Source organism: Polyodon spathula, chromosome 12 (genome assembly GCF_017654505.1).
Source record: "Polyodon spathula isolate WHYD16114869_AA chromosome 12, ASM1765450v1, whole genome shotgun sequence".
Taxonomy (NCBI): Eukaryota; Metazoa; Chordata; class Actinopteri; order Acipenseriformes; family Polyodontidae; genus Polyodon; species Polyodon spathula.
Window position 1 is genome coordinate 28,629,648 of NC_054545.1, and position 27,542 is coordinate 28,657,189.

At 36.7% G+C, this 27,542-nt stretch overlaps 1 protein-coding gene across 6 annotated transcripts in view; it reads right to left on the reverse strand.

The window, feature by feature from the left end:
• The window catches only part of LOC121323828 (testican-1-like), a 186,761-nt gene extending 161,405 nt beyond the window's left edge, over positions 1–25,356 (reverse strand). For 3 of the 6 annotated variants that reach the window (XM_041265090.1, XM_041265091.1, XM_041265089.1), the window contains exons 1-2: positions 25,078–25,354; positions 24,560–24,736 (exon numbers count right to left, since the gene is read on the reverse strand). In XM_041265090.1, coding sequence (XP_041121024.1) covers positions 24,560–24,736 — 177 coding nt within the window. In that variant the 5' untranslated portion in view covers positions 25,078–25,354. Of the gene's footprint in view, positions 1–24,559; positions 24,737–25,077 lie in introns of all 6 variants that reach the window. The other 3 variants (XM_041265088.1, XM_041265086.1, XM_041265087.1) reach the window with 2 other exon arrangements.
• Positions 25,357–27,542: the final 2,186 nt, after the last annotated feature.

Genomic DNA, 27,542 nt, shown 5'->3' on the forward strand with positions numbered 1-27,542 from the left:
TTAAAAAGGCACAAAAGGCTATGAAAGAAAGTAAAAAAGGCAACCAGGATTATCGGAATTTGCAGCTTTAAGAATCCGTGGGAACACCAAGGCACTGCAAATACATTACAAATCAATTAGGGTTGAGGTTTTCTTTAATTTTTTTTTCGTTTACCCAATTAAACTTTTTAACAGCACATTAGTGGAGAGTCAGATTCACCCCCCAACCAACAACTCAATCAACCACTTCATGTACACACCAGGACACAGATGCTGCATAGTTAATATAAATCAGTGTAAATGAACCAGATTGGCATGCTCAACAATAAGATATGGAAATAATGTTCTGTGTAGTTTGTCTGTTTACAATACCATAGAGCTGTGATACTCACTAGTGGCTCTTTCAATTCATTCCAAACCAGGGCCTTGTTCTAACCAAGGTTTTAGCTACAGTACTTAGCTGAATACTTAGCTGCTGGAATAAAGCTAGAACAAAGTCCTGGACTGGAATGGATTGGAAGAGCCACAGGACATATGCCAAGCCCTACTGTTCTTTATCATTATTTATTATTTATTATCGTCATCACTGGTCCTCCTTATCTATTGTTAAATACCTTTGGAATATAGACAAGAAATAAAGGTTTCTGTTGCTTTGTGGAGTTGCAGAAGGAGCAGTACAGTTGAACACCCCTAGTGGTCATTTGGTCAAATACAGCTTTTAAGTCCTTTTGGGAGTTTTTTTCAGCAGCAGCCCTCACAGTTGAAAAAGACAGTAGTAGTAAGCATGATAAATCATGGTGACAGAAACCATAATGCAGAATAGTACAAAACACACACAATAGAACATTAGACAGGTGGGAAGAAATTAAATATGCTGGAAAAGTACATTGCATTAAATATTTCTTCAATTTAAACTGAAAAAGAAACCTACTGCATTAATTGCAGATTTCATAATGCGATCCTTCACAATTGATTCTGCTACCGAGAAGATTAGCTGACAGTTTGCCTCAGGGGTGAACTTATCCAGAATGTAAACGGTATTGCAGTTCTGACTGAGCAAGTTGAATTAAACTCATATCTAGGAGCCTGTCACCACTGATCCAGTTAAATTGTATTATGCCAGAATCTTGATCTAATATGAGAAAATAGCAGACAATTAAGACAAATGAATACTCCTAATAAATATCAATAAATACTGTGTCACTGTCGTCAATCCATTATAAAGAATTGTAAAAACAGTGGTGCCAGCTGAATAAAATGTAACCTTCTGTCTTGGCGCTTATGACGTTTCTAAAACTCCACATGTTATTAATCCCAGCTAATAAACTAGAAGTTCCATTTCCTTGTTATTACAGGTGGATGTTATCAATGAGCTGGTGGAAAGGATATTACAATGGCCTCTGGAAAATAAATGTATTTACTCTTACTTTGTTCCACAGCTGATCTTCTACTTTAAGCTTAGTTGAAGCCAAGACCTTTTATTTTTGTTTGTATTAAATAAAAACCAGTATGCAAATGATTTATTTATTTAGTTTATTTTCTGAGTAAATATCAGGGGTACTATTCTGTGTAAAACTGATGAAGTCAATCACAAGCTACAGTACATTAAGTCTACAGTCTTGCATCATAATAAAAGTAATGTAGTAGTGTGAACAGGCTGGCTGTAGGGTGAGGTCAGACCAGAAAAGAGTACACACGAAGACAGGCAGTTCTGGTAGGTCAAACTGATACACTGCGGCGCTCAGTACATTTATTAAAGAAACGAAAATAAAAGATTGAACAAACACAGCACTTTGGGTCAAAATAGACAAACAAAACAACAAAACAGTAAAGAGACAGTGGACAAACAAACACAGTGAGTCAAAGCAACTTATATTTACTTTTTCCATTGTTTAGTATTTTTTTTTTTAATTCTCTCCTCTCCACACCTGTTCTCCACTCACCACCTAGTGTGTGAAACGTGCATCTATATATACTGTTGTGCCGGGATTCAATTACTAATTAATTATTCACTTGAATCGCAGCATTTGAACTAATTTGTGCATTCCCCTTGCTCACATATTATTAAATAATATAATTGCATGTTAATTGAAGTGCAATCCCTGTGCCTAAATACAACTATATATTTTAAATCACTCGTGCTGCACAGACCCATTTATATCCCGTGCAGCAATAGCTAACACACCACAAGCAACATATAACACAAAATACACACAGGGGCGGAGCACATTGCCACAAGTATGTTAAAATCTTTCTAAATATATACAATGTACATGTATGGGGCACTACAGTAAAAAACAGAAGTCCTACTCTTCTTTTTTGGTATGTCTAACAGTACAGAATCTATGCTGTAGCCCAGCTGCATTGTTAAATCAAGTTAAAATCATTCTAGCGTCTCGTAGTTAACAGGGATATCCAGCACAACCAAATAATATTAATCAAAAGTAAATTACACACTATATTCCACAAAAGTTAGCTTGCACCTTCTGCCAATGAGTTCACAGCCAGTGAATGTTTCCCAGAGCTTGATTGAAAGTGACCTACGCACTGCCCCCAGCAAGTCAAATAAGCTTAGCGCAACAAAGCAATCTGAGTTTGCAGATGGTGCAGTGGTTAAACACGTTACTGGACTACTAGTGCTGCATACTTTGAATGCTGGATCATTATATATACAATTTTTTAATAAACAGCCATTTCAAATAAACAAATATCTAAATATCCCCTACATGGGCAAGCTGTTGAAAGGAAGTAGAAGCTTTAGTCCCTGTGTTGATAGTGTAATTTGTTGTGTGTGGGTTGGAACCTGGAATGTGTCATGCCTTTACTTATGCACATATTAGGTCACAAAACATATACCGTGTTTGATTTATGAAGAACATTCCACCAGCCATTTCAATGCACACAGGGTCATTGGCTGAACCTAAATGATTTGGAATGGCATAATGAACTGGAGAAGATCCAACCAACATTTTTGGGTGCTTGTCACAAAGACGGCTGCAGTGGGTGACGTCAGACCAGAAACAAGAACCAAGACAAAATAAACAGAAAGGTGGAGTTTCACTTGCACTCAGCATTTAATAAATGAACAGATAGAAAATAAAAGGTTTTAAAGAAAACAAAACACAGGAGACGGCACTCGTAGCCAAAAGAAAAAGACAAACAAAACAGACTACTCAGACAAACACGGTGAGCTGGTATTATTCTTATTATTATAACCTCCGTCTCCAATCCTGTTCTCCACTCACCAAACACACAACCCCGAGTGAGTGAATACATGCTGCTTTTATGCAGCTGTACCGAGACTCGATTGCTAATAAATCATTCAATTGGAGTCACGGTACAACTGCATGTGAATTAATAAAGTGCAATTCCCCGTGCTCGCATATTAATACATTTTAACTGCAGGTGAAGTACTGTGCAATCCTCGTGCCTAAATACTAATATACATTTTAAACCACTCGTGTTACACAGACCCATTTATATCCCGTGTACCAATGACTATACACCAACATTAACACACTACACGTAACATACAGCACCGAGATACACACAGAGGCGGGGCAACATTGCCACAGTGCTTCATAGGTTCTCCACCTTCCTCATGCAAGAGGTTCAAATTAAAGGACCCTTTTCGACTGTTACAAATGTCACAGCTGGTAAACTCGCATACATTGTAAAATCAATTGCTTTACTGACCAATTAGTAATATATGAAAATGAAAGATTATTATTGCACTGGGCTGTGAAGCATAACATGGCTGCTCCAGAAATGGCTTCAGCAATAATATTTTTTTTCTTATTTTATTTAATTTTTTGAAAGGCTGTGACCTTCTGAAGAACACAGCAGAGAGGGACGTTATTATTACAAGCACACCAACTTTTGGGGACAAAGATCTGTTAAATTCCTCAATGGCAATAATTTGTCTGCTATCTGTGATCTAGACCATCCGCTTCCTTTTTAAATTAAAAAACTAAATCACTCACTGTGCTCTTTTGTACTTGGCATTAAACCAACAATTTAAGCATTAAACCCTCCAAGAAAGGATGTTACTGTTCTAAACGTTAATGTCAACCCTACATTTTTCATGCCATTATTTTAGCTTGCAGATGTGACTCTCACCTGTTGGTATTACAAAGGGAATTTGCATTAGACTGACTATAATATTATCAAGTGGGTGTGAGGTCAAATGTTACAGAGACACAAATGCATCAGAAAGGTGATAGGGTAATTTCTTTCATTTCTTTACAGGTGAGATTGTAAACATAGCATGCTTGCCTTGTAAACATGCTTGCTTTAAGCTTGTTTTCCTCGTTTGCAAACTAGTTCAGACATGAACTGAAATAAACTGCAGATTACATTCCAGGTCTTGCCATGCTCTTTTTGGAAAACAAACTAGTTCAAGAAGCCTTGGAATGGATACACTACAATGATAACAATGTGCACCCATTCAAATGTAGCACAATTTGTTCTGCATAATCAGCAACCACATCTCAAGAACCCGTAAGTTCGACATTGTGTTTGCTTGTAGCTCCTGTTGCTGCCATATGAAATGTACACGAAGGCACAGCACACTGTAATAAAGGGTACAGTGAGTTGCTTCAATAGGTGCTTATTTGGCTTAGTGCGCTTACCTAATAAAATAAAGGCTTAACAATATTTAGAACAAATAGAATAATTCCACAGTGGCGCAATAGCATGTAGAAACCATGCAAACATCATACAAAATAAGGAAATTGACTCACAAGGAATGGATTAACACAACCGCTTGAAAAACTAGAGACTAGTCATGTCTAATAGTGACACAGGACTTGTCTTTATCACACAGAGGAAGCTTGCCGGGATGTAACACACAAAGAGCTAAAGAATGAAAACTGATCTAAAAGGGGCTGACAAAAGGCATCGCTACAGAGCAAAAGAAATCAATCAAGCAAAATTATATCAAATTATACGGAAGAGTGAAGGGCCAATTGGGAATTGGAGAGAGCGAAACTTTCCAATTAAAAAAAGTAATTATTCTTCCTGCAAGAACAGAATCTGTGGCATTTAATAATATGCTGGAAATCAAGGGGATTGATTGTTTTAAATTGAACTGGCGTTGCACTGGCTGGTTCATGTTTTGACTCAGTCAATAGAATGCAAATGTTGTATTCTCAGAAACCTATTGGAAGAGTTAACTGTGGAGGGCTGTACCTTAACACTAGAACCACTGTGGTTATACTCATATCTAAAATGGCAGTCATACAGGTGTAAACAGGTATATATACATAAAAAGTGTAAAAACTAAATTAGTTTTTAATTTAAAACAAAAGTAGCATGTTTTCTCTTGCGTGGGTCACTCGGTGCAGCACAGAATCCAGGTTGAGCTGCAGCAGCCTGCTGCTTTGTGGTTTTCTGAAAGAAGTGTTTCAGCCGAAGCATTGTGGCTAGCTTCAAGATGAACTCTCTCCTACTGATATTTTCCCTGGTGCATTCCTTGAAGGAATTGATGGCTTCCAGGTCCAGTAGAGATAACAGGATTGTATATTAAAAAAATAGAATATTGTACGTTATAGTCAAAATAAAAACATGTATTGTAAATGGCAGTCTAAATTACTGTTTTGGCGGTTCTAGATAGGCGGGATTATAACTTCCTTATCAAACGCCATGTATTTAGCAAAAGTCATAAACGGACAACCATATAACTTTCAGACACGCAGAGTAATTTAAATTTGAAAACCATCAAAATGACTGCCGTGGCAGTTCTGGTGTTAAAGCCTGTTTCAAAGCTCTTTTGAAAATGTCCGCTCTATTGCACTGGGGTTTCAGACCTGTTCTCTAAATCGCTGCAGGAAAAAAGAATAACAACAAATGATCTGGCTTTTCAGTTCCATACCGCATCATGAATTGACAATAATCCTTACACAATCAGTGCACTAGAGCGGCCATTTTCAAAAGAGCTTTGAAACAGAGTTTAAGGTTATAATTGTAAAAAGTTGTCAGGATGTTAACAATGAAAAGAAAAATTACAGGTACATTATTTAAAGAGTTGTAGCAACACATGGGGTCGTGCAATGCAATATTTTCCCGAATCCTGTTACTTACCCTGTAGAAACCAGACCTTCTAACTTGCTGAGGAAAAAATGTCTTCTATTACCATTGTAGCATCTATTCTGTTACACTGAAAACCAGTTTAAAGGGATCTGTTTACAAGAGAACGCAATCTGCTCTGTGTAACTCTGTTCAATGAAATATTTTCTATGGACATCCAAAACAAAATGCCAATCTACTGTAACCCAATCAAAGGTTTGTAATGTTTGGTAGGTATGTAGGAGATTTTGTATATTTTGTTCTCCTCTATAAAGTACAAGTTAAACCGTTTTATGATGTGAAGAAAATGTATATACAGCTTGTACGAGTCTCAGAAGGAATAAATATATATATATATATATATATATATATATATATATATATATATATATATATATATATATATATATATATATATATAATGGCTGGGTAGAGTGCTGAAAAATATCCTCAGAGACTAATGGCTTCATTTGACAGCTAGTTATACCTATCGACAGGTGGGTTACTTGCGCTGCCGAGTAGGGAGTCAGGTGACCCTCCGCAGCACAACGGAGAGGCGGCAATCCATAATGGGACACATCAGCCTTGCATGGACAAGAAATGCATCCTTGTAACAGTTTATGTAATGAAACATGTCAGTTACATCGAGCAGCGCTTGACAGAGAAGAAGGCAAGGCTGCTCAAGCAGTCCAGTGTCAAGGAAAGAGGTAGCGGAAAATGTGAGCAACCAGTCAGCCAGGGTGCAGCAGCAGGAGATTTATTTCAACCTTCTGCCTTTCCTCCTCCTTTTCACTTTCCTGCTCATATGATGTAAGCTAATGTCTCTCTCTGTCTTTCCAATGAATGGGGGAGGGGTGCCTCTAACAACTTTGTGGAAAATGTTCGATATAGGATTAACTATAGGTTTATAATAGCTTTTCAGTGTTGTCCTACATGCATTGGCACTTGTCTAATTTATAGTGGCATGGCCTACAGCATGTTCCATTAATCCCAGAACAGGGAATTTTATCAACTTGGACTCCAGCTGGATTGAACCTTAACAGGTCACCACACAGTCCTAACCTTACAGCAAACAGGTTTTGGAGGTTCATTAAAGAGGCACAAAAGTTGCCATCCACTGGGTATTTGGTCCCCCACCTGGCAATGCATTGCTCTATATACTAATATAGTCTGCAATCGGCTTCTGGTGTGGTGCAGTCTTTTTAAATTAGATTTCAGTTCATCGTTGATATTGGGGGGGGGGTGGGAATCATGGTAGCACTTTATTTTGCATCGCATAAATACCTCTAAGCAATTAATTGATATGCAAATTACCCTTTTATTGAAGTTCAGTAATATAACAGTCAATAGATATGCAACAGAGAAATTAAACCATATTAAAATGAGAATATATCAGTATTATTACAAAACTGAAATATTTTACTTCATAAATACTGTACACTCAACATACATATGGAATATAAGCACAAACTGGCCAGACACCAAGCACACTCAGAGTGGATAAAAGCAGGGCTGATCTCTGTTCTTCGAGATCGGTAGCCAGCCCACCTCTGCTCTGGGATTGCTCGGTGTAAAAAAGCGATTCTGGCTTCAGGCTTGTGAGATCAGAAGGCGCTTGCATTCCCTCAGAACGTCTGTGCTGTGTGGGGAAACCTGCTATGAGGAGAACAATCATAATTGGACATTTCAACTTGGGGGAAAAATAAAGTTAGTGGTCACTCTAAATTACATTGTAAAAAATAAAGTATGGAAGGCAATTACAAACATAGCACTGGAATTGTTCTCTCTGACATGAGGGGTTCTCCATGAATTTTCTGAAAAAGAGACGTGGCATTAGTGTGAAATATTAGAGTTACCTTAACCAGTGTTGTTTATGTTGTTTAAATTCACTCTGTATTCACCACTTTTGGTCATCACATCCAGGGGACTTTTTAAAACAATTAAGTTAGCATAATCATCTTAAATCTCCTAGTACATCTGGTAACCACTAACCTGTCCCCCTGCAATTCTCTTCTAGTCAGCTTTGAATATAGATATAGATATGATTCTGGGATCACAGCTGAATAACAACATCATTGTTAATGGAGATGCTTTCTTAATTCATGTGTGGGTTCATTAAAAACAATACCATATTCCTTTATGGCCTGTATCGTTTTTATGTTGGTTCTAGAACACTATCAAATCAATCTTCATACCTGAATTCGCCCTACAACAACAAAAATGACAAAAATAACAAACTCATGTTGACCTTCCATAAACCTGCAATCGAAAACATGTGAAATGTGATTCAATTTTGCCACAGAATAGGTAAGTAAAGTCATGATGTTGTATTTTGGAATTTTATCACCCCCTTATATCAGTGATGGGAGGTTCACGGCATTTGATCTTTCCTCTTCCCTTTCTTCATTGAATATACTACAGGGAGCTTCTGCCATAACACCACTCCATTGTTCCCTAAAGGAGTTAGTTTCATAAAGACTTTGTTTGACAGCTGTTGTTGATAATAGCTGCTATTTTAAAAAGTACTGTAGCTCTCTTTTTCACACAAAAGGGGAATAAGTTATCCAACCATTAAATACAATTCTGCTTTGCTAAACTACTAAAAGGATCAAAATAAATCCTATTGTGCAGTGGGAGTGGAGTGACCACAATCAGCATTGTCAGCCACAATGTAACCTAATTATATTGATTTATGTTTTAGTTGGTTTATCAGGACATGTGTGGCATTGAAATTATACAGCCAAGGGAACTCAAGTCTACCGTAACTGTTAATCACGGCAGCATGGGACCTTGTTTTAATCAATGCATTTTTTTCAAAGATAATGGTTCATGCAGGAGGCTTTCATTTTTTTTTTAAACAGAAAACAGGACGACAAAAAACTCCCAGTGTGAATACTGGTAGTTAAATAGTTGTTGCATATATTGATGTGATACAACCATCAGAAAATGTCAGTGTATTAAAAGACTTTATTGGTACTATATTGCCCATTGGAGATTTTTTAGTAAGGGTAGAGAAAAAGCTTCTTTAAAATATGTTCTAATTCCTGGCTGGATACTACATTGAGCACAACCTAAGGAAAAAGCTTTTTGCTGAAGTAGGATTCCACACAACAGCAAACATTTCAGTGCGAGTGATAAATCATGCAATACTCCAGTCACTATAACTGTAGGTTTTCCAAACCTTGCTTTTCTGCCAGCATTTTGAGAGTAAATTCCAGAACTTTGCCATTCCGATGGAAACTTTACACACACTGTACTGTGGAAAGAGCCTGTGGGGAGGTGTTCCATATCAAGCTGACAGGATATCACTTCCACCTAATTGTGGGGCGGTGACAAAATGTTTAAATTCATTTGACACTTGGATCGTGTTTCCAAAAAATGACATAAACTCTCACCCTTCACCCCCAAAAATGCTGTTTCAATGGTATGTAAATGATTTTTTTTTTTTAAATGTTATTCTCAGTTGAGAAAATACTGTGTTATGACAGCTTCACCGTGTTAAAAAAATAAAAGTGTTCAGAATACCAGTTGTGCTGAGTGGGAGTCTAAAATAACAGCCATTTTCAATTCATATTCATCTTTTCTTCTGTGATGAATCCTGGTGACAGTCCCCTATTTTAAAATTCACTACTATGCCATCTTTTACACATTGAACAACCTCTTAAGAGAAAGGAATGTCAAAGGCAATCACCTTCTGGGGTATTCCTGCTGTATTTGATTTGTTTAAAAAATTCTACAGCACTATTTGTATGCCACACTACATTAGTGAAAAACTTCAGAATATGAAAAAGCACAACATTTGAAATAGTCTACATATGAAGCAACTGCCAGGTTAGAGCTAAAGTATACTGTCCAAAGCATAGAGACAATGTTTCATTTGAAAGACAAGCACATGCTGAAAGAGCTGCATTTTTTCTAAATCTTTAAATAAGGTCACTAAAAAAGGTAGACTACAGTAGTGGATTAGGAAGAGCTTTACCCATAGGCTGGTTTAAGAGAACCATCAGGAAAGAACATATTAGGTTAGTTCATCATTGATAACTACTGGCCACTAGCTGGCTGGGTGTAAAGGAACAAAGGGTATTAGATGGATGAAAACAGAGAAGCATTAGGCACAGGCCATTAATCAATGAAGAACACTGGCAATACTTGAACAGTTCCACCCTTCTGCTCAGAGGAATATAGAGGGTGTAAACAGGGACTGCTTTTCAACACTCCCCACATAAAATCTGCAAAATCTCAACAGAATAAACTATTTAATAAAATAAACTGACAACCAGACTGCTTTGCAGCTTCGGCAGTATTGCATGTTGGTTCTTTTTTAAGATGCCAGTAGCTACTATTATGACTCTGTCATAACTCTCAGTCAACGGTGATCAATAAGTGAGGCAAGGTCAAAGGACCGTCTTCATGCTTTGCTAGATGTTTGAGACGATTTTGCTTTTAAAGTTTCACATTTTTCTCCCTTCTGTCTATCAACAGGTCATACCAAAATAAAAAAAAAATAAAGTATTATTGTGATGGGGTTTGGTGGTTTAGCGCTTGTGGGACCGGAAGTGACAACACAGAAGCAGAAAGTGAGGTGCAACCTGCACACCAGCAAGGCAGGGTTTTATTAATTCACAAAGAAAAAGGTGGCATTTCACAAAACAAACAAAAGAAACTACCGGAAATACCAGCAATGGTAATCCCGGGATGGAAAATAAATGAATAAACAAAACAGTCCCAAACACAATAAATCAAAACATGTAAAGTTCAAAGCCATTCCAGCTGTCGCTGCATTGGTGGTGGTGGCGCTGTGATGAAGTCTGGTCTCCTCCAGCTCCCTCTATGGCTCACAACAGCACTCAGTGCCCTGGGACGGGAGAGAAAGGGTCTGGGTGTTCTTGCAAAGGTTCACCGGGGTCCACCGCGGAAAGAGAGGGGAAGGTAGCAGGAATTCCAGACAGGCAGCCATCTCCACTGCACAACTCAGCCGGCTTGCTTATTGTATTCATGATACAAGTCATTAAATAACCTTTTTTTTTAGTGAGGAGCTACACACTAAAATAAACTAAATAAATGAAATGTCAAATGTTTAGATTATAAATCTCTCAATGTCTCCTTATAGTCGAAACATTTGTCATTTCATTTATTTTGTTTCGTTTTCGTAATTATAAATTTAACACTATTGAGTTTGTTTTTTTATATAGTTATGAATGAGCTACACTATATATATATATATATATATATATATATATATATATATATATATATATATATATATATATATATATACACACAGTGTGTAGCTCATTCATAATATATGGATTTAGAATATTGATATTATTGATGCATTGCTACATATTATTCTCCAGCATCATGTGCCTCTCTGTTTATGGCATAATGTATGTACTGTAGAACGTCTAAATGTACTGTACAGTATTACACAAAAATGTTTCCCTATAATGTACATACATATTCCTATACCAATAAAGATAAAATATAGCAAATCACCAATATACTGCAGTATCTCATTATTTCCAACCAGCCTCCATTTTCTAAATAAGCAAAACAATCAGCCATAAGTTTAAAATACAATTCCTTCAAAATAATCAATATGGTGAGGCGCAATGCCTAGCAATCAATGTAAGTGGAGAAACAGAGTGTGATAATGACTGGTATTATTCCTCTCTGGGGATCAGAGCCGAGGCAACTAATACAGTGCTATTTATTATAAGTGTTCATCATTTACGATTAGCGTTTGAAATGTTATTAACCGTGTAACACTGAGCAACATCTCGTCAGGCAGGTTTATCAATAATAATAATAATAATAATAATAATAATAATAATAATAATAATAATAATATACACGCAGCTGAACATAGTGGGTCAATTGCAATGAACTTGCAGAGTTAGTACGGAGCTGCGTATTAAGTTGCGTACCAGCTAGTACAGTATTATGTCGGGATCATCCCCAGCTGCGTATTAACTTAATACCAATTGCAATGGAAAAAGAAATGGGAACAAAGTTGCGGACAAGCTGATCTCCAGTTTTAGTACAGAGCTCTGGGTTAAGCTCTTTATTGTAATGCTACCAGACAGGTACTGAAGGGGGTCGGCTCAAATGTTGAGGGATTGGTTCCACCTAATTATATTTCAAGTGTTATTTTTCATTACAAGATCGAAACGTAACATCTTAATTATTGTTTTTAAATTTAAAATGTTTGAACTTCAGAAAATTATGTACGAAATGTATTTACGCACGAAAGTAAACACTAAAGCTGAATTTCTTAAAAATATTTTCCCATTTTCTTAAACCAAATTCACATGTATAATCTAATTTTCCTAAAACACCACCAAAATTAATGAAACTTCGTTAGAGGGTAAACAAAACTTTTATTAGTCCTCGTTATTTAATTCACAGTCCATTTAGTGCGTTCTTTTTAGTTCATTGACCTAATTGACCCAATAAGGTTGAAATCCCTTCAAGTGTTTGTGGATTAAATATCATTAAAAACCTAAGATTCAATAACAGACTTGTATGTACAGTAGGGTGCAATTTTTTCTATAATTAGTCGTAAATGATTTTATTAATTTCTCAAATTTCTCACATTCATATTACATTTATATATCATTTAAAGTTGTTTTTTTTTTCTTCATAGTTGAAAAATGTCTTGAATTTTATATAAATGTTTTCTTTCTTCTCAAAAATCTACATAATTGTATAAGTGGGCATCATACTGATCTGCTCGCAAATGGGTGGAGATGCAGATGGATCACATTAGTTTACTGTAAAGCTACGTCTCAGTTGGTGCTTATCTTGGCGAGAGCAGAGTTCAAATCAGCATGAAGTTTTAACATCTACTCTCATGTAATGGAAATCATGCTGATTATGTTGCCTGGTTTGTAAAGCTGTGTTGATGCAATGTTTGTGAATACGTGTGCTTTTACAATAACACTGTGAAATTCTGTAGTGTATACAGAACCTTTATTACAGATAATAATAATAATAATAATAATAATAATAATAATAATAATAATAATAATAATAATAATAATAATAATGTGATCTCAACTCTTTCTGTGAAAACCGCAAAGGTAAAGTAATCTGAAAACTGAACAGCCCTTCAATCTAAGGACAGTATTTTTAGTATTCATTCAAGCCCTCTCCTGAGCCATAATCCCTGATAGTAATCACTTTCACATCATGGATCGTTCTAATGGCAGTTTGTTGGAGTTCATCTCACATCTACAGTGAGATAGTCAGAGTCAAACGAGCCCCAGTCTTTATCAGTGGAAGGTGGCTGGATCCTCAGGGATAGGGCAGTGACAGCTTGTAGACACCGAATGAAAATACAAACAACAGCAACCTAGTGAGCAGCATTACTGCTCACACACTAGCATTGCTTAAAATAAAAAAATAAAAAAAAATTAAAAAGCCAATTGCATACAGAGATGAGCTTTAATATATTGTAAGGTGTTGAATGAAACCATGGCAACAAAATGTATCGCTTGATCTAAAGGATCAGTTGTCTAAGTTCTAGTAGCAGATACTCTGTTAGCCCTTACCAGACTCAGTCTGAACTGCCAAGTGGCTCTAAATTAGAATGCTCCCCAAGAAAGGACAGTCCTTTAGAAACTTTACCTTGGTATACCCTGGCAAAAGTATAGTGAAAGCACAGTAGGTGTGGAACAACATTGTAAAAAATAAATTAAAAAAGGCTTGGCATAGTGAAGCAGTCAATGTGTAGAATAGGCATGGGAAACTGCAAAAAATATTGTTTACTTAATGGGTTGTAAAGTTGATTAAAAGTAACAGTTGGACCTGCTGCAGTGGCTATTCCTTAAGATTTTAGTATTACCCACACAATTAGGATTAAGGTTCAGCATCATCAGTCTAAGTCCATTAACAACCAATTAACACAACAGCCTCTCTCTGAGGAGGGTGGAGATTATGGTCATCTTCTGCAGCTGCACAGGTTACACACAGCCCTGGGTGCATATCAGCAGCCTGCTACAATAATGCAAGTTTAATTGCCAGCAGTCTGGAAATGCATAGGAAAAAAACATTGTGATATCTGTGAGCTTCTTGCAAGCAAAAGATATGTTTAAAAGAAACGGGCCCCCTGTGTAAAGGTAGGCCCATGGCAGGTTTGCTTGTGGGTGCTCCTGCCACATAACATAAAAAATATAACAACTACAAACTAATGAGTCCCTGTGGACCACCAGCGAGAACCCAAGGCAAGTGTTTCCACAAATTGGGCGGTTGGCAAATTCAAGTGTGGGCAAATTCTCTGCCCCCACTGCTATGGCAAAAGACTGTGGGAAGTCAGCCAAGCTAAAATCTACTCTTACTTTAAAGTGTAAGAATAGCTAAAGAAAACACCCATGAGCACATACGAGGTCTGGTGCTCTGAACAGTCTCATAATCCACAGAGAAGTAAATTGCACAAGCAATACTTTCCCATATTGCCCAGCTAACATGCATGAAGCGTGCCTGGCAGGGACCTCTTTCTTAGGGGCATCCAATCCTTGGTCTCTCTTTAGAAACTGCCCAGAGCGTAGGGTGTAGGGTTTTGTGAGTAATGTGTAGGGTTTTGTGAGTTGGATAACTATCCAACAAAGGCTAAGATACTTTTTTTTAAAATATAATAACAGTGGTTTTGATGTCTTTAATTTAAATGTCACATTTTGTTTTTTAATGACACACAGAACAAAAGCCTAACAAAATGAAAGACCAACACTGTATAAACCCTGTAAAGCAAGTTGCTATAATTGTACCTAGGCGACAGTCCATGAATCTGAAAACCACTTCATAAATAAAATATTGTCTAAGGATAACTTGTAACAAAACATACACTATGTGTGAAAACAAAACATAAAAAAAGAACATTAAATTATGGTCATTAATTCAGAAAGAATTCTTAACAAAGGCAGGGGGGGAAAAATGTATTGGTTGCACATATCCTCTGTGCCTATTTGCATAACAAAACAACAACTCTGCAAGAAGGCAGATAAATGTCAGCTAATTATCCATATGTTTGCAGAAGGCTTTCTGTTCTAATTGATCGTGGTTAAATATCACAGGCTCTCTTAACTCGACCCCTAAGAAAAGGAGGAACGAGCCTCTGTTCGAGCTGGGATGTGATGGCTATAGAGAACATTGAGAATGTGTCGCGGTCAATGTAAATTGGGCAGAAAGAAAGAAACTTTCAAATATGTCCACTCACTAGTTTCATTGCATTGACAGCTATTACATTTTTTCAAACAGTTTTCAGCTTTTTTTTTCTCAATTTGATGAGACCCTTGAGGAAAACCAGCGACATAACGCAACACAATACAAATGTATCTTTATATAGCACCCTTCTCGCCGAAACAAGAGAGCTCATATGTACAATACACTCCAGCTCCAACTAGTTAGATAAAAGCACATTCAAAAAAAGGATGTTTTCAATTTAGACTTAAGAATCCAATGATTCAACCTGCCTAATTTCAACTAGAATAGAGTAACACAAATTTGGAGATAGGATGACTCTAGTCCACAAAGTACCTTATAAATTATTACTGCAAATTTAAAATGAGATTGGTAACCCACTGGTAACCATTGTAAGGACCTGTACTTTAAATTGTTGTTTTCTAATTTCACTGTTAAAGTGCAGCTGTGGAGGAGTCAGAAACATCTTACAGGGTTAAAAACTGAAAATGTTTTCCAAAAAACATGTGAATGATGCATCCCTTATCTTTGTTTTGGACCAAAATTACATTTTTCATTTAAACTATATCTCACAGTTTGTGTGTATCCCACTATTCAGAAAAAAAAAACAACAGCATTGAGCTTGGATAACGCTTATCTGGTTCTTTGTACCAATATCTCTATATATTACTTGCTGCAAAGCGCTGCTGTCTGATTACTGGATTACTGAGCATTAGTAACTCCACTCCGAGATGGTAACTCTTTCCTGCGATGGTAAATCTAAACAAGACATGAATGGTTGAGAATCTCTAGGGACATAATGTTGTATCACTAGTGGCACGTTTACGAGCTTTCCAATGAAAACAGTAAATAGCGCTGCAGACATTCTTTGCTCACTGAAATTCTTTGCTCACCGTTCTCCAGGATCTCAAGATCCCAAGATATATAGAGTTAATTAACCAGAGTCCAAACATCCCTGTACCTTTTCTACACACCAGTGACTCTCATCAGTTTTCAAACAGTAAAGCTGGCTGAAGCACGCCACTGGAGTTTTTAATGAATAATTATTCTGATAAGTTATAAAAAGTTTGCAGTTCTGTTGAACAAGTAGCATAAACAAGGATCATCTGCCCAAGGTCACAACTGACTCCTGAATCATATAAGTACCAGTTTGTTATCATGTCTCATAGATATGCAGACATTTTTTTTGCTGGGTGCAAATTTACATATCTATAAGGACAGGGCAGTGCTAAGCAGTAGAATAAAAAAAAATAAAAAATTACATTAAACACTTGAAAATCACACACTGTTCAGAGAGCTTAACATTTAAAGGGTCACATACAATTATTACAAATTATATAAAACCTTACAATATCAACTTTTCTTTTTTTTCTGGCAATCCACTGATTTCTTTGGGTGCTGAAATACAGAGTACAATTATCATAGCTTAAACTAAAGAAATGGCAAGTCATTGAAAAAACGTTTTTTTACTTTAATTTTCTTCTTGACTGTTAGGTGAAATCTCTCTGCATCCCAGGATATAACTAACACTGAGCTCAGTTTTATCTGGGAAAGTAAATTCGTAGTCCGAATCAGAGCTAGGCACAGAGATGCTGTTTCAGCAACAACAGAAACGTGATTTCAGCCGGCATCCTTTTAGAAAGTCAGAACAGAAACAAAAGACAAGAGATTTTAGAACAAGGGGGGAAATGAGAAGTATTAGTGTGAGTTGCTGTTAACTAAACAGCCTGAAAATCACTCTGCTCATTATAGTCAAGCTCAGAAAAAAATTAAGATCAGCTGCATCTTAACAGGTCTTTCTGTTAAATTTACTATAGCACTATAGTAATATAGTACATTTAATCATACCACTAATTTGCCTCGACAGCATGTGGTGTGTTTAATCTAAGACAATAAGCCATAACAAGTAGACAATTTAGTACACACTCACCCCCAGCACCCACCTAACATGTAATATGGATTCTCATGTGTTCTAGCAGCTTTCTAAATAATTGCCATAGTTTGCAAAGGAAGTTGCACCTTTTAAGAGCCCTTATAGTCTAGAAATAAATGTTCTATCACATTCCATTATAAAAAAATTTAAAAAGTAATATACTGTATTTCCAAATTCTGTGGAATATATTTCAAAGCCTTACAATGCTATGACGCTCCATACAAAACATATTGCCAGCCTGAATTAAGCTCAATTCAGCTCAAAGCACTACCCTACAGGTTCCACTTGTTGGGCAATATGGATGAGCATGGTGAGTTTGTGGACCTGTCTGTCATCTCTTACACTGTGTGAGAGTATGGAGTGCATTGGAGCAATGGGATGCACTGCTGCATCTCTGAAGGGAGCAGCAGTGATGAATTAATGAAGACAGTCTGTTCGCAACAGAGAAGGACCTTCTGGAAAGACATGAATATTTCATCATTTTCATAGTTTTAAAAAAATGCTGCAGTTTACCATCTTTTTCAATACCAATAATTTTCCAAAGGGGTCTGTCAAGATTAAGTCAAATCACAAAAAAATAATCGACGTCTATCTGAAAGAGAAAACTTCCCCAGGCTTTCCCAGTCATATAATTTTTGAATACTTTATGAACACACTTGATCCACCTTGATTCAGTGACCCAGGTTCACCTCTTCTGCTTTGCTTCAAGCAGTACAGGAAGCAAGCCATCAGCATGCATCATGCACAATGGGTGCTGAATCGAGAAACTGAAGGATAAATATAGGCTGCTTCAAGGTTTAACGCTCACAGAGCGATCAGAATGCAGAATCTGCCAGCAGCATGAAAATTACATTTCATCGATTTTTTTTTTTTTTTTTTTTTAAGTATCAATGTAGCTTTTTATGCTGTCTTAAAAACATAAGCAATTTGCCTTATTGTTTAAGATTCCTTCAAAACCTACTGAATTCTTTCAGGCTCATTTTGGTCCTGCTAACAGAAGCAGGAAAACCATATTTCCAGTGACATATAACCACATAAATCTTGTTTGATCATCTGAAATGTATTTTCTTATTCCACATGATCCACAACAGAAACTTATAGGGAGGTATTTCATCAGGAAGAAGAAGAGGGTGGAAGGATTAAACTAAAGTACCCTGAGTTATGGACGTAGGAACGCTTGTGCTTGTAAACATTCCAAAAAGCCAAATGCACATGATCCTTTTCTTTGATGTATGTGTCTGCTAGGAAGATTTCCTCTTCACTTGATAGCCATTTGTATGGGGAGGATGCACAAAGCACCACAGACCTCCATGCTACCAGTATCTGTCAGTATTCTCCTGTAATCAAGGCTCAACGTGGTAGAGAATGATTTGCCTTTATCTCCTCTCCACCTCCCCTTTTCTCCTGAGGATCACTGGTCATGTCTGCACTCACCAGAATTACCCATTTGTCCTGGATAATGACAAAGGGTGATGTCACTGAGTGAGGTTTGAAAGGGTCATTCTTCAATAAGTGAGGTCATTTTACCTTTTAGTGCTAAGAGACGAGACATTAAAGAAAATACAACTAAGGCTTAAAAAATTCACTTTCCTGCCAATTTTCAAGATTAGCAATATCATCACTGCCACCGCCACCACATTCCTGTTGTGCTGGGGATTGTTTGGTCCTTTTCTTGCTTTTTCTTGTTGAGTTTTTCAAATACAACTGCTCCCTCCTGGTACAAAATTAAGTTATGTGGTGTAGGTCATATAGTCCAGTTTCAATTTGACCTAGAGTGATGCTGACCTAATGGCACAGGAAATGATTGGCTAAAAGGACACAACATATGTAGTGTTACAAAAGATCCACGGGCAAGGGAGGGAGTTATAAATGTATTGGTGCTCAAGGTAAGAAAATTGATTTGAAATATTGAAAGAAAGAAAGAAAGAAAGAAAGAAAGAAAGAAAGAAAGAAAGACAATTTGAACTCCTTTCAAGGCTTAAAATTAAGTCTACTCAATTAATTATAATATTATGTTCTAGGGGCATGAGTTAGGTTCATCTCAGAATAGTTCTTAATGAATAGTTTCTCAAGTTTCCAAAAGACAATCAAAATACAATCAATGCCTTAACTATAAGGTATTGAATTAGAAGAAAATGGCAAATAAAATACATTTGCGTCTCTTTGTTGCAGTATTTGCTTCTGTCACAGCCCACAGAAGACATTATGTGAAAGACTGCTCAGTAATTGTTTCAAACAGACAGATGTACACAAATGGTATATCAAAACCTATTACATAACGAAGCAAAAGCAAAACAGCATCCCAGCTGAACTAATGATCTGTATCTGAAGAGGTCCCTTTAGACAACCTGTTCTTGTTTTCACATTCCTGACCTTCTGAAGTTACTCAGTATTACCCTTCACTGAATCACATTTGATTATTGCATTTTCTATATGTGAATTACAAGCTATGTTTGACTTTATAGTCTGGCTGATGGCATGTATAAAAAATATGTCTAGTTTATTTTCCAAAAAGTACAATAATAATAATAATAATAATAATAATAATAATAATAATAATAATAATAATAATAATAATAGTTAATAGTAACTAGAACTGCCAGGGAGTTTTATGGCTCCCAAGCCCCAGTACCAATACCAAACACTTAAGCAATTATTGGAAGAAGCGGGTTTAGTTCTTGATATTGCACAAGTTTGAAATCAGTAACTTCACCAGTTCTCCAGAAGATTTTGAAAGTTTGTTTTTTTTTCCAAAAAATGCATTGGGCGGCTATCTTGGTTCATGTACAAACACCATTTTTGAAAAAGTCAATTGTACTGACACAAGCATGATGGTTTTTAGGTTTGGAGTTAATCAAGTAAACCATTTTTAAACTGAAGCCGTTTTAAATTTAATTTGAAAATGTAGGTCTGGCAGCCATGTTGTTTAACAAAACAACACCATTTTGCCATATTTGAAATATTGTCACCAGGATGATGTCTACCAAGTCCGGAGTAAGTTGGTTAAATGTTTTTCGAGCAGAAGCAGTTTGTTGTTTGGTGCACATTCTGATGAATTTGGTAGCAGCCAGTTTGCTAGTAAAACTTAACGCAGCAACTTCTGCTTTGCAAAATTGAAGCAGGTTTGGTTGCAGGTGATATATGCCAAGTGTCAAATCAATCACTTCACTGGTTTCCAAGAAGAAGATTTCGATAGGTTTCTAAAAAAAATGTGTAAGACGTTTGGAGTTAATCAAGTAAACCATTTTTAAACTGAAGCAGTTTTAAATTTAAGATGTAATTGTTCTTCTGGCAGCCATATTGTTTTACCAAACATCACCTTTTTGACATATTTGTATTTCATTGTCACCGGGACAATGCCTACCAAGTTTGGATTTTGTTGGTCAAACAGCTTTCATATAAACCCAGTTTGCTGTTATGGGCGCGTTTTTGTAAAATTTGTGGCAGCCCTTTTGATAATAAACTTTATCGCAGCAACTTCTGCTTCGCAAACATGAAGCGGGTTTGGCCGCCATCTTGGTTGATGCAATTTTGAACTGTAATCAACATGGGATGATAGCTACCAGGTTTCATGTTGACTGGTTACACCGTGTGTGAACAGGAGCAGATTGAAGTTGATGGAAGAATAATAATAATAAGAAAAATTAATATAATAATAATAGGTATTTTCACCAAGGCACAGCAGGGGAGTCAGTGTTCCGTTTAGCTTGGTAGCTCAGAGGTTAAAGAAGAGAGCAATGGTAACATTAGACAGCAGCCATGAACACTACCTTGAGCTTCCCTCTGGATTTCTTGTCTTACCTAGCAACACCTTGCCTACGTGATCTTATTTCTATGGAAATGACGGCACCATATGAAGGATGTTACATGACTGTCTCAAACATTACAGCAACAAATGCACAGTTATGGCCAAAAGTTTTCCATCACCCTATAGAATTAATTAATTATCCTTCAAATGAAACCTGCTGAATATGTTACGTTAACATATTGAATTACATAGTAGTTTTCCCTGTAATTGAAAAGGTGACATTTTGAAATCTAACCATGAAATACTGTACCACTATTATGGCTTCCAGTAGACTTTTGCAATGTCATTTTGTAGTTTCTTTGATTACATGATGTTAAATAAAAGATCTAAATTAGTTATGTCTCAATCCTAAAATACTAGATGATTTAAAACTTAGCTGAACCTCATTTAATGCATACCAATGACAACTCTGTTCAAATACCTCCAACTGTTTTGCCTTGATCTGTTATGGTGTCATGGCACTTGTTATTTGCATAAGATTTTTTTTTTCTATTTTTACCATAATCAAGCAGCGACAGTTAATTACTGATATAAAGGTGTGTGAATGAACATGACGAGCTTCCTTCACAATCCCACAGTGTGCCCCCATGCTTGTGAAAATCTGTTCTTTTTTATTTATTTATTTATTTATTTATTGTTTGGCTCAAATTCCTATGAGCTCTACATTTGAAAATGAATGACTGTAGATTTTCTATTTCAGTCTCAGGTTTTTAGTGAGCATGATACCGTCTCAGGGGAATTACTACGGATTATTCTACAGGCCAGCAGCCTTCTGTTCATTTAATTTTAAAAGGCTGTTTACCTCCAGTATTTGGGCCACTTAACATAATTTGTTTAAGTAAATCTGACATATATTTTTCTTGTGCAGATAAACATTCTAACTGCTGCATGTCTAGCGACTGACGTTGTCATATGTTGTCATATGCGATTCACATAGAGCAAGAGTGGTAGAACTGTGGAGAGTAGCGTGGTTTAAGATTAAAGGATTCAATCAAAATTGTAGCTTTGTCATGCACCTACTTTAAAAATACACATGGCCATATTTAATATATAATATAATATGCTGTCTACATCACGTTTCAGGACAAAGCTTTTGAATTGTGTCACAGAACACTACGCTAATTTATGCATTGTGTGGTTGCCACCATCCCTCAGTCTCTTGCAGTGGTCTCTTTCAGCTCTTCAGCTATCAGTTTAAACCAAAACAGGTCAGGGCAGACAGAAAGTCATTTCTTTCCATCTGATAGATGGCTGTTTGAGAGGCCTTGGTTTTTATCACAGTTTCTTAGTTGACAAGTGTCTCTTTGAATAACTGCTCAGCCACTATGGAGCCCAAAGGTTAGCTCAGCATGGTGTGGGTGCGCTGTGTAATATTCTCAAAAGCAGTTCATACTGTGATAATTGTTTCCCATGTATTGTACAAAAGCTTTCTAACTGGCTTCTATAAACCACCTGACTTCGGGTCAGTAAAACAATCAAACTGGTTCTCGAAGTGTTAAATATAACTTCACTATAACTCAGAGTTAGAATAGAACATTTATATCATTAGTATCATTATTCATATAACTTTATTCATGTTACCTTTACTGTGTCATTGTCTGATTAAAGAAAGACTTGCAGAGTGGGTTACTTTATGGGTCTCATCCATAACTATAAAACACACAATCGTAGAATATGCAGTAATGCCAAAAGAACTGTGGTATATATTTGTACTAAGTTGCTTTTCGTATTACTATATATTTAGCTTCAAAGAGCAAAGGTGCTGAATTATATCCTGGCTTTCTTATACAGAGTTGTTGCTGGAGTGTTCTCAGGCAGGCTATTTGAAATAAACTTGATTGCATGAATCTTTATGGTTGTAAACCAAAGGCTCTCACCCAAAAACAAAGGAACCCTACTCTTCTATTTGTCCCGTTTTGATATCTGTTCGAAGTGATAACAGATTTTGTGAATCATCAGTTGACCCTGAATCACAATGCTATTGTTACTACAGATGTCACTCAAGCCCTTTTGTCTCTCAGGGCCTTCTTTATACCTTTCACAGTCATGTGGGGTATGCATTGTATGAATTATTGGTGAGTATTTCTCATTCCCTGTTTAATTTATTAACTCTGGGACACAGCGTGGTAGAGATTGATTTCAATACAGCACTGTGCCTTTTTCAAAAAAGCCTACATTAAAACTGAGTGAGAACGAGCTCGCATCACACTTTGTTTTGTGTCAAATCATTGAAGATGTAATATATCCCTGCTTGCACAGACAGCTGGCTTCAGCAAACTGCATTATGTGCTGCACAAATTTTACCTGTGTCATTTTTTTAAATTCTGTAAAAGCAATTAAAACAAAGAAAAGAAAAAAGTAAGACTTGACAATTCAAATCTTAAAAATGACTTTGAAACCTGCTTGGCACTACCGTGCTCCGTGAGTCAACTCCTTTCAACAGTGTGAACTTAGAAGCCTGGTTACGGCGCAAGAAACAACGTAGACATAACAAAAAAATGCTGGGTAGTAGTTTTAACAACCAAAGCTATTTTTCCAGCTATTAAGATTGAAGTTAGCCATAACGGGTCATGTGCATAGGTCATTATAAAAAGACTGCTAAATGGCTGATAAATGCTTGAATTCACATGTGAAGTCACTGTAGCTAAGACGCTGGACCGAGACAATAATCTGTTGCCGAGAAGTAACAAACTAGGAATTACATTTTAAATCAGCAGTCCAGATACTGATTAATTAATACCTTTATATTGCCAGAGGGGAAACCATAACAAACAACTTTGTCCATTTCTAATACAAATAAAACACAGCAACCAGTAGCCAGATTCATTCAGCTAAGAGTAAAGGTTTGTATTGCTTTACTCAGGATGTTTCACTGCTCTTCCTATTCTGTTATCACATGGGTGCTGTGATTGCTAGTCATGTGATGTCATAATGAGCACACTATTGGAAATAGATTTTTTTTTTTAATTATGTAGATGAGGAATAAAGATGCTTCAACCAGTACCAGCATTCTGCTTTGTCCAGTAAAAAACTCAGCCATGCACATGATAACAATGCCACGGCAAGTCATCTTGACCAGTTCTACTTTCAAATCTTTCTGGAGACACATTGGAGATCTTTCTATGAGAAATGCATCAGTGCAGTGAAACCTGGCTTTCAAACATTATGTGTCTCAAAAAGGCAATTGAACACAATCCAAGCCTAGCAAAACAAAAAATCTGACACCAACTGGACTCTCTTAAGATCTGAAGACCAATCAAACCACCTGGAGTATTAAGGGGTGACTGCCTCTTTTTGTAAGTCCCTTCAAAGTTGGAAAGGTGGACAGTTCTAGAAAACACACCGTTATAGTTACTGCAGTGACAGGAGCAACACTTTAAATCGGGGGGTCGCTAACGTGCTAGGAACTGACAGCAACTCATTTAGATGTAGAAGCACTTAAATCAGCGCTGGTACCTCGCAATGCCTTGAGATGCATATCCTTCATTATTACAGTAGCCGCCGTGGCTCTAGCCTCTGAAAAAATGCATTTACCGTAATCTAATTTAAAAAAAAAATGTAAACCAGTCACTCACATCACGAAATTTGTTCCAGTATCGGTCCTTGTCATATTGGGAGACGGTGCTCAACCATTTGTCATTGTCCAAGGAATTTCCATTGTTGTTATTTTTAACGGTGATCATTTCTGGACGACTGCCTTCAACTTGCAGGAGAGGCAAAGCGAAGAACCCCAGGAAAAAGTGTAACAGCATCTGAAAACAGACGAAAAGAGAATAAAAACAAGACACGCAATAAAGAAAAAAATAACACTAGAAAAAATGAATAGATTAAAACTCAGCCTACGTTTTATATTAGAGGTACTGTTTTGTTGAAGTTCTAAGTCAAGAAAACAGATGCAACGATTAGGAATGAAAGCTACCAGGGAAAAGGGGTTACATTGCTATGCACTTTTGTACAAACACAGTAATTCAGCCAGCAATCTGACGTTTAAGATACTTTCCCTTTCTACACATAGCATTAGCAGCCCATTGAACAAAACAGTCAAACTAAAAATGCAACAACAAAAAAAAGCATAAATAAATAAATAAATAACCTTCTCTGTTTAGATGCTTCGTTTCTCTTTCAGATCAGGTTAGATTTGGTCTTCCACTGTAGGTTCTTTGATGATGAAGGTTTAGCTCTGGTTTCTTTGAAGCTAAAATCCCACAGATTCTCTGAAAGACTGTATTTATCTGTGCGTGTTTATTTTAAAATATATATTAATTAAACGCAAGGAGGTATTGCGCCACCTCCCAATTCCAATGTGAAACTGACACAAAATTGCAAATGCATACACAGTAGGAGGAATGAAGCATATAACAATAAGCACAGGCTCCCCCTTCAGAAACCGATACGGCACCTCCCCGTACACCGCTGTCTCTTCCGCTGGCAGCAGGTTCATTTACATAGAAGGCAGGTGAAAATCCCGATGCACCAACGAGATTGTGCCTCTATGCAGGAAGAAAGTATTAAAATAACATCATTGCATCATTCCTATTGACAATGGGTTGATAGAATGGGTTTATTAATTATGAATTACTTTGAATAAGTAAAACCAAATGTGATTTTTTAGAGCGTAAATGTGTTCAATTAATATTAGAGTTAAAGAGATTTTTTTGTTTGTTTTAATGGAACTAATTTTTCATATTAAAAGGCAACCCTTTAAAGCGATACATTATCCTTATTTCCTTATTTGGTTTATAGGTCTATTTCGATTCAGTGCTATAAATGTTTCTCAAAACATTTTGAAAAAAAATATTTTTACTGGATGATAAACAGAATCTTGTATGTACCCTCATCTAATTTCCAGTATAGTAAGTGCCAAAATTGTGTGGTAGCGGTGTGAAATTAGCGAGATAAGCAGATGAATAGTGTGAATACTCTGAAAGCTGTTCTTTCAGAACCACGGAAGTAGTGCTGAAGTCGACGAGTGGAAGGAAGGAGCAGTTTCTTAGCGTTAAGTGCTCTTATTGCAGTATAGAGATAACAGTTAATGCGGGGTGCTAAAGAAGAACACTGTGAAACATAAAGAAGTGTGTCATCACGGGGAGTGTAATGGTCTACCCACCAATACCTCAGTAACAATGGTACTCTCCATTAGTTTCTCTCCTGATTTACTTCAGGTTTATGCTGTGTTCGCCGATCTCTCCTCCTCAAGCCAGGACCGTTGGGACTCACGCTGCTGCTAGCCAGTGTAGGGGATTGTATGTAAGAACAGATGAGAAGCCCAGACTGCGTTTTATGAGCACTACCTGTGCGGTGATGAACGATAGGTCTGACAGGCAGTAAAGATACAAGGATGGTTGAGAATATAGGTATTTTATATGTACAAGGCAGTCTACAGCTGCTCTGTGCTTTACACTCCAACACACAAAAACACATTCTGGTACGTGATTTGTAATATGTATAAGGGGACATTAAATCCCAAAATATTGTAATCCTTTCCAACTTCAAACCATATTTCTCCCGTTTGATAAGCTTTTTTTTTTTTTTTTTTTTTTTTTTTTTTTTGTTATATATACAATACAGCACAACATATTGTAGTTTCTTTTTAATGTGTTCTAGGCTCGAATGCAGTCCACCCATTTTTAAGAATATGGCACATGAAAACAGTAAGCAAGTAAAACAAAAGAAAAGAAATCTGCACAACGGGGTGATAAAGTCGCTAAGTAGGCCTATTGTAATAATTCATAAGAATATATATATATAGGCTACTTCAAGCAACGCATGCAGGAAATTAGTTACCAAGGGAGGATTTCTCCACATTGTATTACTTCAGCTGTTACTATTTCGACTTATTCTTAAATATTGGATAGAACAGAAAAGAACAGCTGCCCCTTCCTTCCCCTCCCTGTACCGTCCACACACACATACACGCACACCCTTATCGATTTGCTATTTTACTGGTGCCTAGAAGCAACTCATACCCAGATATACTATATATGTGTTTTCATAAACAGGCTACACTTCGCTTGTTGATAATATTATTGAGAACTTGAAAAGTAAGTGTGTGTGAGGCGATATAAAGCTCAAGCGGCCGACTTGTTTCAGATTAGTAAAAGAGGGACTTGCACGCATTCAAACCTATGTACGCTTATTCAGGCTTGTGCCCCTGTCAATGCAAAATCTCCTGCTGGTATGCCTGTCACATTGAGTAGTTTACAAGCACACAGGCATTTGTCTCCCGAATAAAAAGCTATTCTCGTGTTTTTCCATCACAGTAGGATCTATTCTCAGTGTTATAGCTTTGATATATGTACCGCTATGGCCAAAAGTTTTGCATCCTAGAATTTCAGAATTGAGGCATCATTTAGATATTTTATTAAACAGCGTGTAATCAAAGAAACTACACAATTTGATTGCAAAAGTCTACAGGAAGCCATAATAGTTGTATAGTTTTGTGTTGGATTTGTCAGTTTTTCGTTAAGTAGGGCATATATGGAAAACTCCGTTTTTATTATTAAAATACAGTTTTACATTAACCCGCTCCCCTTCAGAGAACGAGATGTGTGAGTCTTG